This window comes from Apteryx rowi, unplaced genomic scaffold (assembly GCF_003343035.1).
Source record: "Apteryx rowi isolate R43461 unplaced genomic scaffold, aptRow1 scaffold_226, whole genome shotgun sequence".
Classification (NCBI taxonomy): Eukaryota; Metazoa; Chordata; class Aves; order Apterygiformes; family Apterygidae; genus Apteryx; species Apteryx rowi.
This window is the reverse complement of record NW_020448597.1, coordinates 1050303-1066704: the sequence shown is the minus strand read 5'-3', so window position 1 is coordinate 1066704 and position 16402 is coordinate 1050303. Positions and strand designations below refer to the sequence as shown.

Genomic DNA, 16402 nt, shown 5'->3' with positions numbered 1-16402 from the left:
CCCCAAAACCCTCTGGGCTTAAACAAAAAAAACCCAAACAAACAAACCACACACACACAAAACACCACCACCACACACCCACCAATTAAGAGTGCCACTTTTTCCTAAAATGAAAACACCGCCTTTTATTGGAGAGTTGATCTACATTAATGCATCTCAATAATGCAGTAAATCTCAGACACTATATACCTTTGCTAAATATACAAAATAGGGTAGTAAGTTAATCATTTAAGCAATAATTCATCCTGCCATTTCAACAGCTGTTTCAATAATTTCCTCTGCCAGCTGCTTAGGTAATGTTACTGTTACCGTTTTTCACCATAGAAGCACCTGGTTTTCAATTGTACAGAAAAACAAAAACAGTTTGGACCATCAACTATAGGAATATTGTAACAGCCCTTTCAAAACATGGGATGTTCCTTTACAGTAAGGAAACATTTCCTAGTTCTTTAAATATGTTAATACTACCCCCGAAATACAGAATTAGTATTCATGACCAAAAAGATACATAGTTTACTTTTCTAGGAGCTGGTAGATATAAGTTAAATTCATGTAAATAGATCTACCAGATACATCAGTGCTTTTAGTAGGTATAAAATATAAACTCAGGTTCTCCAGATCGTTATACTTCAAGATATATTGACTTCAAGGTGGTTAACAAGCGCACACAAGAAAGGATCACTTACTAGATCCCAAGATAATTCCATTTAGATTAAGGAAATAAATTTAAGGAAATCCAACTGTTTATGCTAGAATAAAGAAAAATCAAAGTTTAAAGATGAAACAGCAGAATTCTCCCCTGCTCCAGTATTATTCAAAAGTAGAAAGTATGTAGGAGTTAGGGCATGGTATATCTCTAGGAAAAGAGATGCTTAACAAGGAAACAATGACTCAAACGACATAGGTGTATAAATTACATAAATGGCTAGGAACTGCTGAAAAATTGTTCTTTAAAAAACATTAAAAAATCCAGGATCTTAATTTGAGGGAGATGGAGGGGAGAGGGAGGAAAAACCAAAAAAACCCAAAACAAAAACCAGCCCCCTCCCCCCAAAACACAATCACACACACATAAAACAGACATAAGCTAAATGAGTTCATTTGGAAAGATTTTTAGAAAAACGCAAGAGGAAGTCTAACCAAAAAGGAAGACTAATTTTATATGACTTCTGTTGTTTAATGAGACTAAGCACTCCATAGCCACTTAAATGTTAAGAGCATCCTGGTTTGACAGTGGGTTGATTGTAGAGGGTCCTAATTCAAAGTGGATACAGAGAAATAAGGCTGATATTTTAGTCTTAGACATTTTATTCTCTCACAATCAAATATAAGAAATGAAAGGCTAAGTTTTTTTCCTACAGAAAGTTAGAAATGGAACTGCTATGATATTCAGCTTATTCAGTGTTTTGATTTTCACAGATGCACTACAACTGCATTTAAGCCCAGTTGGGCTTGGTTACTGTACTAGTCCCACTTATCTTAAATGAGAAAAATACCATATGAGCTATTTCAGAGCAACAACAGCATTTCAGAAGCACCAGACTCAGGAATGTATAAATCAAGGGTGTGAAAAAGAAGAAAAAGTTGCTTCAGGAAATTAGATCTGAAAATCTAAGAATCCTGAGTCCATTAGGGGAACAGGAAGCCTGAACAAGCATCTTACAATCTTGCATCAAGTCTTTTGTTCTCCGTAAGATTGCAATTACTGCAGTACAGAGTAATCAGTCAAGATCTGTGCCAATTTCTGCACCCCGGTGCAGAAGTGAAGAGAAGAATGTAGTTTCCTAGAAGTCCTGGATAACTATAAGGTAGGAACAGAGACCAAATGTTAGCTTAAGTTTTCCCTTTGCTGCCAGCCCCTAAATACATAATTGTTACCAACACACTAAAGAAATTTCACTAAGTTTAAAGGAAACTACTGCAGCATTCATCTCATGCATCTCATGAGGATTTTGCAGAAGTAAAAACAAGCAGCAAAAATAATGAGGTAGCAATGTTACTGTGTGTAAACACACAGTTAAAGCCACCCTCTTTCTGTGAATTACAAAATGTAATATTTCCAGTAACCTGAAAAATCCTTCAACACTGAAGAGTAGGCATCACACAATCCATACTTTACAAAATGCAAGAAGGAGCTCAGTAGCACTGTTCCCAAATCTAAATAAATGGGCTTAGCATCATAAATATTAGCAAACAATGATAAATACCAAAGGGTTTTTAGAAGTGTAAAGCAAAAAACTCGTAAGAACTGTGCATTAAAAACTGTAAGAAAAGAAAATAAAAAAAACCCCTGAAGATTTAAAGCAGACCATACGAAAGGACTGCAGAATGGTGAACAGACATCAGGGTTTGCTGCCTTTTTTCAACTAATACTTGTCTCAGTGAAGTGCAATACCTGGAATCTTACTAATTCTGTTCATTAACAATTATGTCAACTACTCCCAATAAATCAATTTTTCATAACGCACTTTCTCTCATATGAAGACTCCTGGATTTCATAAGCCTTTGAAGTAAAAAGGGACAGCGCCCTTTAAAATAAAATGATTTTCAATGCAGAGGTGTCATTTACTAGCTGAAGTTATGCAATCCCAGGAGATTTAAGAAATGAAAGAACAGAAGCTGGATCAGAATATGAACTTCAATCTCCGTGTGATTGTACTTTGAATTAATAAGTTGTAACTGATGGAGACAAGAAGTGGAGTTGATAAAGTATGATAGTATTTGACAGCTTAGTCTGTGACTGAAATATACTTCATAAAGAACTTAAGACTGATTTAAAACTTGAAATATTCTTTCTATGTTATGACTGCCTAAAATATCTCATACTCTTCCCCTTCGCCCCCTCAAAGTTTAAGAAAATCTCTCAGGGTGTAGCAGTAAGACCACAAGTGAAGGAAATTAAAGAATTAACAAAAAATACTAGTCAAAATAGAGTAATTTTTTCTAAGAACAAAACTTTAAAAAAAAAAAAAAAGCAAGCTAAATACACAGATGCAAGAAGCAACATTTAAAATCTACATTAAAGTCATGGTTATGCCCAGTCCATAATCGGCCCATCATCAAACTTTTGCATCTTAGTATGGTAACTGTCCCTTACTTTGATACAAAGAGTGCAATGAATCTAATACAAACTTAGAAGTAATGGGAAGTCTCTAAGTAAATATCATTACACGAAACCTTACTGAAAAGTTGTATAAAATATTACAGAAATTGGGAATCTGAGTCTAAATCTACAACAATAAAATTCAGGGCTTATACTGGTCCCAGTAACTTCCTTCAACATAGGAGTTGAAGTAATGGTCTCCTATTCACATCCTATGATTTACTTTATATTTATTTAGAAGGTGTGTGCGCTAACAAAGTGCTAAGAATCAGCTTAATCAAAACTAACATTATGTTGTAAATAACCATTCTCTCAATTAGCCTACGAATTGTATTAAGAAACTATAGTAACCGCACTGCTATTTTAATAACTGAGTACTTAGTGGTATAAAGGATGCTTGCATCACAGTGGAAAAATTCAGATTCAAAAATATACACATATGCAAAAAATCACATACTGTACAGAGATCTTTGTACTGTAGCTTCTGAAACTTGGTATCTGTGTTTCCTGCACAAAGCTCCACATATCCAAGGACTACTTGAAACACAGTGTTGTGAATGGCTTGAGTGAAGTGCATATGTAGCTGGTCCATCGCTGTCTGAAAGAAAAGGAGGAAAATAAAATCAAATAGTCGGACTCAATTTGTCATATGCCACAGCCTTCTGGTTTAAGTTTTTTCCCCATACTGAAAATGGGAGAGAGTAAGTATGGCCTCCAATCTTCATTTCAAAAATATCTAACATAGGACTTAGCAACATTAAAATACAGCAATGTAAAAAGCTCAGGTATTACTAGAAAAATCAGTTTCCCCTGCCCTCCTTCCACTACAATTGACCAGTTTTCTGACTTTATCACTAGTAAAAAGTCATTCGTTCATCCTCCCAATCACTGAGGAATGCATCAAAAAGCAATCAATTGAGATCAATGCTATTTCCCCCCCCCCAGGAAACACTTCCAACTAGAAGAAAAATATTCCCTTTTGACTTAATAAAGCTAAAACCACAATTAAGTCTTTAATACATTCATCTGGCATACTGATTTTTTCCTTGAAGGACATAATGATTAAGTGTTACAGAAGGGCATGTATATCACACCAATAAATTTCTCCTTACTAAGCCCATATTCACAATAAAAACTAAATATAACGTTTGTTTAGCAAAACTTATTTAACTTACTTTCTTTCAGAAAAACAAAGAATATTGTTACATGTACTAAAAAGCAATATTATAATCATATAAGCTTTTCCATAATCAAGCCTGAGTTTCAGGTCAGGCTGTTTCCTGAATTTACCCTTTTTAAGAAATTGTACATAACATTAGTCCATTTCAGATACCCTGAATCCTCTATTTCAAAATTTGCTAATAATCAGTATATAAGGTACAAAAGAATTGATGAAAAACGTTTGATATTCTGGAATGTAAGTTATCAGGTCCTGCAGATTTGAAAATGTTCAGTTTCACTACTTGCTATTTGATATTCTTCTCAGCTACTGACAAGAAAACTTCATTTCTGCCATAAGAAATGAACAAGCAATTCTGCTTCTATCCAAGTCAAAACAGAATTGCAAATAATCATTCTTTTACCCACTAGTCCGAACTTGAATTAGTCAAACAAAGAAAACAGAATGACAAATGAAAAGAAGAGATTGATGTGTGAAGAGATTCTTGTGAATTTGTTTAATGAGAAGGGGTCAAAATGGGAGAGACTTCAATAATGATGCAATTAAATTTTTTTGCAGAACAAGTTCAAAATGCATCCTTTAGTAACAAGGAGAGAAAAGTCAAAAGCAAGTCACACTACCACAAAGAGAGAGCGCAGCTAAAACTATGCAGTAAAAAAATAATACTGATCTTATGTTTTGTTTGGAAACTCAGTTTCTCTCCAACAACAATCTGCCTTTCTCAACATATACATTAGAGTTCAGAGCAGTGCATGCATTACATCTGCTTTAAAGTGCATGCATTACATCTCTCATTCAATAAATAAAGAGATTGCATACAAAGCACTAGTAAAGGAAAAGTCTAATTAATCTTCTTCTTGATGTTAGGTTGCAATCTTCAGGCATTCCAATAATTCTACACATTTTCAAAGCAGGGAAAGAGAAATCAATTTATCTTCTATTGCAAAGCTACACTGTTATCACAGTCAAGTCACAGAAAATGAGCGCAACTTTGCTAAAAAGGTTCTAATTAGGAAGAAACAGACAAACAAAAAACAAAAATTAAAAACCAAAACCAAAAAAAATGCATCCTAGCATCAGCCACACTTCTGAATATTGACAAACAACATTAAAAAAACAGAATAAAGAACAAGTGTAGTTCTTTTCCTGTCTTCATCAGAGGAAAAGCACCTGGATATGATCTTCAGCACCTAAAACATTCTGGAGGAATCTGCTCTCTAAGCCAGAACATCATGGCTACACTGGCACCACCATGCTTAGCCTCTCCTTGTGAGAAATGGTCACTGGCAAGAACTGCCTCCAGGACTTCCTCCTCTTCCAGCCCCCTTTGTCTTCACAGCATCTAGGTGGTAGCTCCCCCACCTAGTATCTGCTTCAGAATGCAAAGGCTTCCCATGTCCCCAGAGAAACCACCCGAAGCCTCGAGACAGGCATCAACGAAAGAGAACTGCATCCCATAGGAGAGTTCAGACCTACTGCTATTTACATAAAAGGCTATAAGCTCACAGAGGTGCAACTTCTAGGACATGCCTACACTATATCCCTGACGTGCTGTGTTACATCTTATTGCCAAAAAAACCCACAAACAAAAAAAACAACACTCCTTTCATCTTCAAAACTCTTGATTCCTGTCGTATTAAAGTACAATATAAAATGTGACTGCATACTTCATAAGTTGCAGGCTGTACACAACTCAGTAATGAGGACCTAGCTAAAAGAGAAAGAAAAAGCATTCACATGCCCAAATACACTACATGTAACATTATAAACACAGCCCAAATACAGATTTGTTACAGATAAACCATGTCTAACAAGCTATATGTTGTAGTATTAAACGGTTTACCTTTAGCAATTATTGTTAAAATAACTGAGAATTATAAAAGTCTTTGTAAATACACTCAGCAAGATTCATCAGCATTAGGAAAACAAATTTCCATCACAGTACTTAAAGCTTCGCATTGTTACAGCATGACTTGTGTTCTGTAAAAGTCATGTAATGTCATGTATGAGTACTAACCTGTGTTTTTCCAAGCAATCTATAAGCCTGCTGAACTTTGGTATAATGACTGATATCAAAGTTCTTGCATATTTTAGAGAGTGCTACATCCAATTGTTCCTATATAAACAAAGACAAAAGTACGTCAAACATTTAATAAAAACAAGCCAAATAATAAGTTAAACACTAGCAACTTAGTAAAGGATATTTAAGCAATGCTGACAATAACGCTTGTAAAGTAGCCAAGACTGTACACTATAGTACTATTTTTAGGTGCTCAAATGTTACTTGTTTCAGACTGAAGTACTGCAGGCTGCAATTCTATTTTTCTGTCAGCCAAATGGCTCCTCTATTCCAAAGAACAAGGATAGTAAAAAGTCTACTGCTTTGCTGAAGTCAAATCCAAAGCAGCATTTACTTTGAGAAGGTCAAGCACCACGATATGAGAGAGCCTGGACTTGTAACAGGGTGGGAAAAGTTCATTCCTACTCCTAAGGAAAACCCCCACTGGACCAAGTTACAAAGCTCTGGGGGGAAAAAATGAAAATGCTCCACAGGTGTTCCAGCTTAAGCTATTCATTCATAGACTTCTGAAGCCTCACACTGCTGTCTACAAAATGGGAATAACATTACCTGGCTTACAAGTTCATCGTGAAAAAAAATAAATCACTTATGGAGTACTGTACCAGCACAATGATCAGAGTCATAGGAGGAAAAAAAAAAGCACACACATAAGATTACTAGTTTTGTCATCAGAGCAGTGTCTGAACAAAAATACCTAACAGTTTTGCAATAAATGAAGACCATCCACTGTGCACTGAATGAAAAAATAAAATAGGACCAGGTACTTAATAACTAGCTAATAAGGCTTCTGAGAATTTGCCTGTACAACTTCATAACATAATTTTCACTTTGTCCCTGTAAAATATTCAGAGATAAACAGACTAACTCTAGTTATTTTCAGCCAACAATACAAGAAAAGAAACCATGAATCAATAATATATGTAGCTAGCAGATATTTTCTCTCCCTGCTAGTCACTAAAGCCACTTCAATTATTATTAACTAAGGATCTTGCAATGCAATCTTGCTCCTGCAAGCATAATCCACACACAAGAAGCTTGTTTAGGCACTATCTACTTTTAATTTATTCTGCTGAAAATTTGTCATGAAGTACTTGATTAGCCACAAAACAGCTATGGATTTTAACCCTAAAGATTTGGTTCTCCAAGTAGTCAGTATTTTCTTTAAGCACAAAAAAAGGAGACTAGAGTACAATCAGAAACTATGCATTTATTTTTCTAAGCAAAATGGTAAAAGGACAAGCAACCTGAAGAGTCAGAACTTCTTTAAAGGATTACCATATACTGATTTCAAAAAATATTTTTTCTTCCCTTATTTCACGCAGAACAGCTGTACAAAGACAGAAACAAGGATATCACACTGACCACAGAGTTCTTAATCAGAGTATACTAATCTTTTCAGTTAGATTTTTCTATGGTCTTTTCCACTATAACCACCTTGAAAATTATTTGTAACACAGTGTAAGAGTAATGTCAATTTAAAAAAAGTAAAGTACCTGGAGAGGAAAAAAAAAAAATTGATCTAAGCAGAGTCATTCAACTATTGAGAAGAGTAATTAAAATACTAATTAGTGGAATATGAGTCTATATGAATTAGAGTATATATTTGCACAGGAACACTCTATGAATGTCAAGATGACCTGACATTAACTTCTCCTGTATGTATGGACATAATCAATTCCAGCAGAAAAATCATACTTTCGGGGAAGGAAAAAAATCATTCTATAAATTCTCAAGTAATAAACAACTCAAATACAATTATTGAGCTAGCTCTGACTCACTTACATCTTTAGTTCCTCTCAGTAACATCTTTGCAGAGCAAATTCTGCCTATACAAAATCTAGTAAAATGTGCCATGTTGGTTGGTGCATGTCTCCTTTTAAGCAACATCAACGTTTGCTCCTAAGGAATAAATTGCAAGTAAATGAAAGTAATGGGAATGAAATACGAGTAATAAAATAATCTTGGAAAAGATGAGTTTAATGCCTGGCATGGGTGAGATGAGGAAATGAAAGCAGTCATATCATTAACTCTTTTGAACCAGCCATATACTGAATAGAGGCACTTATCAGTGGTACAATAAAAGAAGAAAGAAAAGCTTTGCAAGAAAGCGAAAGGTCAAAAGAAGAAATGAAGGAAATTTAACAAAATTCTAATTGTACAGGGAATTAAATGATGAGGTGCAATAATACCTACACTAATCTGACTTTCCAAAGAGCACCCGATTAGAGGAGTAGAGATTTGCTGGAATAGTTGATCCAGTTTCCTGCTTTATGTTACATTATACACATATACGCATTACATGCACTACATATACATTATACACTCTTACTAGATTTCTTAGAAAAGCCTTCCAAGTTCAAAAACATTTAGTAATGGAATTAAAAGAATTTCTTCTTGAGAAGGCTGTTCCCAGATGCTATTGTTCAAGAAAAAATTTTTTTTTAAACCACCTATTTCCAGCCAGAAACTTACCATTTTATATTCATTTGTTTTGTGATGATACTATCTACCGACTTAAACTAATCCTATGCCTTTATGGTATTTTCCTAGCTATTCAAGTCTCACTTGCTATGCCTTAGCACTGGCCCTACCCAGCAGTTTGCTGACTTCTAAAATTTCCAATGAAACTCATCTCCTGCGTAGCTTATCCAAATCTATCGGCAGTAGGTTTGCTATTCACGGTTACTTTTCACAGCTATTCAGAAGCGGTATACAGAATTCACAGCAGTTCATGGACTGAAACCACCATACACCTTCATTATGCAAATAGCATTTGAAATACTGGAGCAAAGATACACTATGAGCCTATTGTATTTGATTGCTTTACCATTAAGCATTGGCACCATATGTGAACTGGCCTCACAAGTTTGATACCATATTATAAAGCATTTAAGTAGATTTCAGCACAAAATGTTGTGTGAATGGCAATGATTACAATATCCCAAAGACAATATTTGAAAGAAATATGTATCTACTGTACCTGCTAATAACAGTGCATTAAAAAGTTTTAATACTAAAGGCTAAAATACTAACATATGCTAAACATCAAATTATTAATTCTTACCTCTATTTGTTCCAAAGTGTCAAGCAGTTTTGAATTCAACTCACTATTAATTAAAAAAAAGAGAGTGTTCAAAAAATCAAACTGCCAATCATATTAAAACTTCACATCAAGTTTCTTGTTTATAAAAAGCACATTTTCCTCCTTCCAAGTCATAACATAGTAATTTATCATATATCACTAACCTGCCATTATTGTCTCAGACTAGTACCACCGCACTACTGTTACTACCGAAGGGCACTTATCTGCATTTGCAGTACTCTTCACACTTGAAATTAAAATATCTGTGTTACAGCAGCACATTATTCCAGGTTTATATTGCAACAGTGTGAAAAAGCCCCAGGCAGCACCCCATCCTGCTACGATTTACCCAACTGTTCAAAGACATTCACAACCCCCAAGAAACTTGTGCTCTAAATGTTTTGATTCTGCWCTCTGGTCTAAAGGAAAGCATACCCCAAAAGGTCAGGGCTGTCAGGTCTTTGTAAACTATGGTACAGTAATTTTTATCCATTGCTCCGGAACCTTTATAGAAGTTACAGGAAAAATGATTATTCAATTTGCAAAGAAAAACAAGTCAGAACTTAAACTTACACAACTCTCAGAAAATCTTTTTAAGACCATCAGTTCACTTGTCTGAGATGTATTTGGTACAGAAAGACTAACAAGAATAGCTACCATCRGAGAAGCTATTTTGGACAAAGAAGCGCACAACTGTTCCCTTCCAACAATCAGCTTTTAAATTTTGGAACACCAGCTGGAAAAGGCACAAAATACTGTTTGGAAGGGTAGAAATAACACAGAAACAGGATATTCTCTTCAACATGGAAAGGATAAAGGTTTGATGGGATAATCACATCACCTAATTTTAGACAACTTCTGTGCTCTGAACCTTCTCCTAAGGGGCCTACAGTAACAAGGGATTCTAGCTTCCTAACTTAGCTCTCTCCATTTAAGTGATACACCCATCATCCTTCCTTTTTTGTTGTTCTCTTAGATATCCTGGACAGAAAACCATTCAAAGAAAGGTTTAAATAGAAAAAAAACTTTAAAAGAGCAGCTGCTATTAAACCCTAAATCTGGTACCCAAGAATTCTTTGTTGTTTATCCATATGCAACAGACTTTCAAACAGATTATCTCCCATAACAACTTCACATCACTACAACTCCAACTAGATTTCAGGAGTACTTCTGGTTAATCTAGTTCTTTTATCTGGCAGGAAGAGGCTAGAACAAGTGTAAGAATACTGCTCCACACACAGAAACACCCCTTCTTTCCACTTTTAGAATTAAGCAGAGCATGGACTATCACCGCCAGTGTATAAAAATCTAGCCAATTTATATACTGACATTAACTAGTCTAAAATACAGAAGCTATTGACATTAGGGAAAAAACATGTAATTCATAGATAAACTACGCATAGACTGAACAAGTTAAGCAATTGTGCTAGTAGAAATCCTATGAAAATTTATGAAGCCCCAAACAGCAGCAGGTATCATAAGAATACAAGACTAATTGTATAATTGTATAATTGTTTTCAAATAAATGTCATGAACGTGCTGCTGCTAATCTAGCATTTCTTTACCTTTTCTAATTCTTATAGTGCTTTTCTAATTAAATTAAAAATACACATGGATTTTTCACCTCCGCTGCTCACACACATGAAGAACTTGCTCAACTACTGCAATGGAGGGCTGAAAAAACTTTCTGGGCTCCTGAAACCAAGTCTTCATTATTGCAGGTGATCCCATTTGACTGATTTAATTTGTACACTAGCATAGGTCCTCATGAAAACTAGTTCCTTATTTCCACTACTCTTAGAGGCAAGCCTCAGCTTGCAATTATTACAGTAGTATGTCACACTTTCCCTTGGTGCAGTACACCCATTTAAGYCCTTTTTTTTAAATTTTGAAGTGTAATTTCAATGTGTGCTGAACATGTTACATGTCATTATTACGGTTTTCCATTTGGAAGATCTTAAACATACTTATACAATCAATTGGTGTCTTCTTCAGTAAGAAGATTCCAGCAAGGCTTAGTTTTACTCCTAGATATCTTATGAAAGAAGCAAACCTGGATAAAACAGGGGAAGATATCATTTCTGTTTACAGTGTCTCAGAAAAACAAAAAAATCACCCTGATTCAGACTGAGCACTGAAACAATCCAACCTGACTCAATGTTTAATTGCATGCAAGTGATATGCTAAGCACCTCATTGCAAGTTATTTTCATCCCCTGAAGAAAATAAGTCATTAATCAATGCAGCATTAAGATCTATGAATAAAAAGATCCTTTTATTAGTAAATTTATTTATTGTAGAGTCTTCTTTCAGGCCTCAATAATTTAGCATTTTATTTTTCTTCTTTTTCCCAATCTATCAAAAATAGATGTGAACTTCGGGATAGGAAGGAAGATTCAACTACAAACTGACTTAGGACAAAGCACAAGAAGATTAAGTAAATTTAAAAAAGGGGGGAAGGGGAGAGAGAGAGAAAGAAACTAATTTTTCAATAGCTTATGTGCCACTTTGCCAGTGTCAGACACTACAACTGATTTACTTAAGAACATATTTCACTTTCATTGTTAGTATAATACATGCCCAGTACAAATGTTTGCTTGATGATAAACAGAATAAACCAGAATTACAACATAACAGAGTCCCAAAGATATGAACCCCCACAGCTAAGATAGAGACCACAAAAATCATATTGAACTCAACAGAGGAACCTGAAAAAAATATTGCTTCCTCTCACTCCTAGCTCTTTGAAGCTATAAAAGAAATGGCTTGCTGGCAAGACAGATCACCTGGGAACACGGGAGATCTGGGCAGACTAGGGCCCTGAGCCTGCATTGCCCAATTCCTAGCAAATGTCCCTCTCCCCAAGATCTTAGCTGTTCTGGAACAGCGCATGTTTCTTCTCTTTTGGGAGAGGAGGAGAAATTCAAATATCTTGTTCCACATGAAACACAAAACCAAAGTAAAACTGCCACAAGTTTCTTGGCCATACCTATTACACCAACCGTGACAGTGCTGTCATCCCATTCAAGCAGGGGCTCAGGCACCAGTTTTAAACACACATCCCTAGTTTATTTATTCAAGTAAGCAATGATATATGCAAGTGTTTGCAAGATCAGGGCCTAAGTGTATGTAGACCAAACTGGGAGATGGAGGTGGGATCACAATTTCCTAAGAAATATTGCTTTGATCAAGTACATGTAGAAATGTAGTGTCCAGCTCAAACGGAATGCATTTTCTAAGCCGCAATTATTCAACTACTGCTCGGACATAATGGCCACATGATTATTATGAAAGTCCATTTACCATAATTGAGCCTTTAATTCAAGGCATTCATTTCATTCATAAAAAACATATTAGAAGTAATTTTTTTGCATCCCCATCCATACAAATCTAAATTAGCACATTTTTAGAAGGTACATCCACTGCAATACAACAGAAGGAACATTTAGACCCAAATGCAATAGACAAAGTGGTCCTATTATCTGACATTACATTTTCCTAAGGGTTTTTCAAGGGAGTCTACTCCCATCAGAACTAATCAACAAGTAGAACAGAAAAGACTTTTTTTTCCTAAACCAAAATGGACCACATAATGCTAGCAAGAAATGCAGCACCAGTACTGAGCTGCCCTAGGAGAAAGATAGTGGAAAACAAAGGTAAATAGAAGTCCAGTCTATTATTTTAAAGGAGGATGAGCAGCCACTCTTAAAACTAAAAAGGTCTTAGCAGGGAAGCTGAAGTACTTGTCTCTTCAAATTATGTTTATACAGAACTAATGAAATCTACACACTTGATAGAAAGATTTAAATCCCATGCTGCTGTTTAGTAACAGCTACTCACAACCCACAACTCCTACCACCATCTAATAAGAAAAATCTGAAGAACAACTCTCTGAAGGAATACACTGATTCTCGTCACGTGGACAGTGGACAATCCAAGTGATATTATGAAAATTTCATGATAAGATACAGAGGTGATGGCTCCTAATAACACAGAACCACATGGAAATTGCATTTTTAAAATGTCAGCACTTGTACAACTTCTTGAATAACTGTTTTTACTATGAAACCAAACACAAATGCAAAAGGCATTTATTCTTTTAGCCCAATACCCTACTAGCAAGACATTATGCCATACAATACATCATCTCACAGACTTCTGGAAGTAAAACAGTACACAGGGACTGAAATGTATGTAATGAGGCTCGTATTTACAGCTGAAATGTCTTTTTGCTCTCTCAGTGCAAACAAAAATAAGCTCAGTAACCTATCCCAAAGTAAAGAAGCAGCATAAGGAGACCTGGAGCTATCACTAGAACAAACATTGAACAATAACTTATTCTTTACGACTTCAACCATGAAAGTTGGAGCTCTCAGAGCAAATCAGTTTAGTCAACATACTTCTGTTTCTGTAAGATGATTAAACCTCTACATGGCTATGAAAGCCAAAGGACACTTTTACCAGGTATAGTGTGTGCACCGATTTTTCTATCATCCTTTCTTTCAAGAAACTGTTTTCTTTGGATACAAGTATATCCTTTTGCGTGCAACAATAAAGTAAATCCTCACAGCTATTTTCTGTGAATCTTGTCAGTATGCTATGTGATTTAAAATAGTACAACTTTAAAATACTTTAAAATAATACAAATAGTACAATAGTGCTTTAAAATAGTACTAACTTTCATATCATTTATATAAAACAAAGTTTAAGTCAAAGAAACTATCTAATTAACCTAAATCTCAAGAGAGTAAGTTCTTCCAAACAAGCATTGTAAAACAGTCTAAGAATTCAAGCTGCCTTTTCAAGGTGAATTAATGTTACTAATTTCTCCAAAAGAAAAAATGCAAGAGATTTGCAGAATAAATTAGATTTATGTTTGCATCCACAGAACAACTGAAACAATAAACGCCAAGGAGAGCTTACGAATGAATGAAGACACTACTGATGAGACCCAGGTATGGAAGACCATAAGGCTCATCTCTCTACAGAAGGTAGAGTCAGAGCAGAAAATTGTTCAGGAGTCATCCTGCTTCTCAACAATTGAATTGTGAAGGACAGAGACACCACCAAGCCATTTTTCCTCTTTTGAATGAATAAAAAATAGTTTTCATTCACCACTGTACAGGAAAGGGATTCAAATTTTTAATAGAGTGGGAGTTGTTTCAAGTAATTTAGGCAAATGTTCACTGTATATTCAATCTACATCCACACACAAGTTTTATAGAATTAAAAAGAAAACAAGAAGCAATTTTTAAATCTGATACTTCAAAGTAGGTAAAACTCATTTTCAAGTTCAATGTTCTAATTTTATACAGTCCTTTTGCTGCACCTTCAGATCCTGAGACAACCATACCTCAAAAGCAAAACTGAAATTAAAGGTTATGTGTAATTACTTTGAAGTTGCAACAAACCATACATCGCCATAGATTTTAGCCCTTCGAAGTCAGAGAACATTTTGACAGGAGTTCAAATGATGCCAAAATTCACACATTTATTATTTTTAGTTAGAATTTTAAATTAAACAAGAAAATCTAATGATCATCATAATCTATGAAACATCAAAATTCCCTTCATTTTACTCCTTTATTGTTGTATCTATTACGACTTTGAACTTAATGTTTATCCCAACCTCTTTTTTCTTTGTAAAAAGCAAGTCTTTCTAGGCTAGAAGCTGCAGATATGTGAATTAGTTCCAGTTCTGAAAGCAAATTCTCCATTGCAGCATGAAACTCTGCATAAGCTGATTTCCTTGCCAAGAAGCAGGGTAAATCACCCTCCCCAAACCACCTAGCTACGGTTAGATTAATTCCAGAATGTAAACTTCTGCTTCAGAAACTGAGAATTAATCATCACTGGTTTATAACATTTGCAAATAAATACCATCCAGAAGCTGAAACCAGCACAATGTCACCTTACCTTATACAACTGTAGTGTTTGAAAGTGCTGGCTGCTTTCTGACATTCCAGGCACAGCTGAATTGCTCCTGGATAGTCCTCTTCCTTAGGATAAAATACAGTGGAAGGCTAATGTAGCTTTTGAAGCAAAAACTGAAACGTTCATTTTTGTTAAGCGTGTATAAATACTAAAAACAAAATAATTCTCCTCTTATACCTAGGCAGTATGAAGTTAAAAGGACGCTACTGAGGTTTTATTGCAGAACTTAACTCTGTGCTCAAGCAATTTAAAATTAGAAACAGGCAGCACATTAACAACCCTACATGTATTATGTTATCTTACACAACTGGCTCCATTTTGTTTAATTATGCATTTGTACAAAACATATCAGAAAGCTCTTACTACAAAAGAACTAATATTTTCTCAGTTAACTCTCAAACCTTTTTTAATACAATATGACCTATTCACGAGTAAGCAAAGAGGCAAGTTCAGGCACAAGCAGTCTGTAGGCATACTTTACAAAACCAAAAAAAAAGAGAAAAGGGAGAAACTCCTCTATTAAACACATTCTATTTAGTTTGACACATTCTAAAGCTAATTAGAAATGAATTTAAGGCAACTGGCTCACAGAAGACCCCAGGAAAAAAGGAACATACCTAAAAAGAATGGAAAAATTGTGCCAATTTATAAGGAGAATATCCTATATTGCAGACAAATACATCAGGAAGTATATGAAGATGCCAGGACAAAACAAAACAAAACCAAAATGAACAAAAAAACAAAACAGCCCCCCTCATCCAAATATAAAACCACAGCATCTTTCCAACAGAACACAGGCAATCTCTTGGGTATAATTACTATTTTAGTCTTCTGTTTGGCCAGAAAGGCTCTGGGAAGAAGGAAAACTCTCTTTAACAGCTAAGAGCACCCCCCCCTTTTTTTTTTCCTCCTAATTACATCCATTATATTATGTGCTTCAGAGAGCTCAAATGCAAAGCTGTTACGGGAATTTCAAAGTCATTGACTGAAGAGCAAAAATGCAAAGGCAATTTATTTTCAGCTA

The 16402-nt window shown here is 35.1% G+C and overlaps 1 protein-coding gene across 13 annotated transcripts in view; it reads right to left on the bottom strand.

Moving 5' to 3' along the window:
* Positions 1 to 16402, bottom strand: part of VPS50 (VPS50, EARP/GARPII complex subunit) — a 104671-nt gene that overhangs the window by 60266 nt on the left and 28003 nt on the right. For 12 of the 13 annotated variants that reach the window (XM_026065368.1, XM_026065369.1, XM_026065370.1 and 9 more), the window contains exons 9-12: positions 15361 to 15443; positions 9428 to 9470; positions 6301 to 6399; positions 3561 to 3701 (exon numbers count right to left, since the gene is read on the bottom strand). In XM_026065368.1, the coding sequence (XP_025921153.1) occupies positions 3561 to 3701; positions 6301 to 6399; positions 9428 to 9470; positions 15361 to 15443 (366 nt within the window). The remainder of the gene's footprint in view (positions 1 to 3560; positions 3702 to 6300; positions 6400 to 9427; positions 9471 to 15360; positions 15444 to 16402) is intronic. The other variant, XM_026065359.1, reaches the window with a different exon arrangement.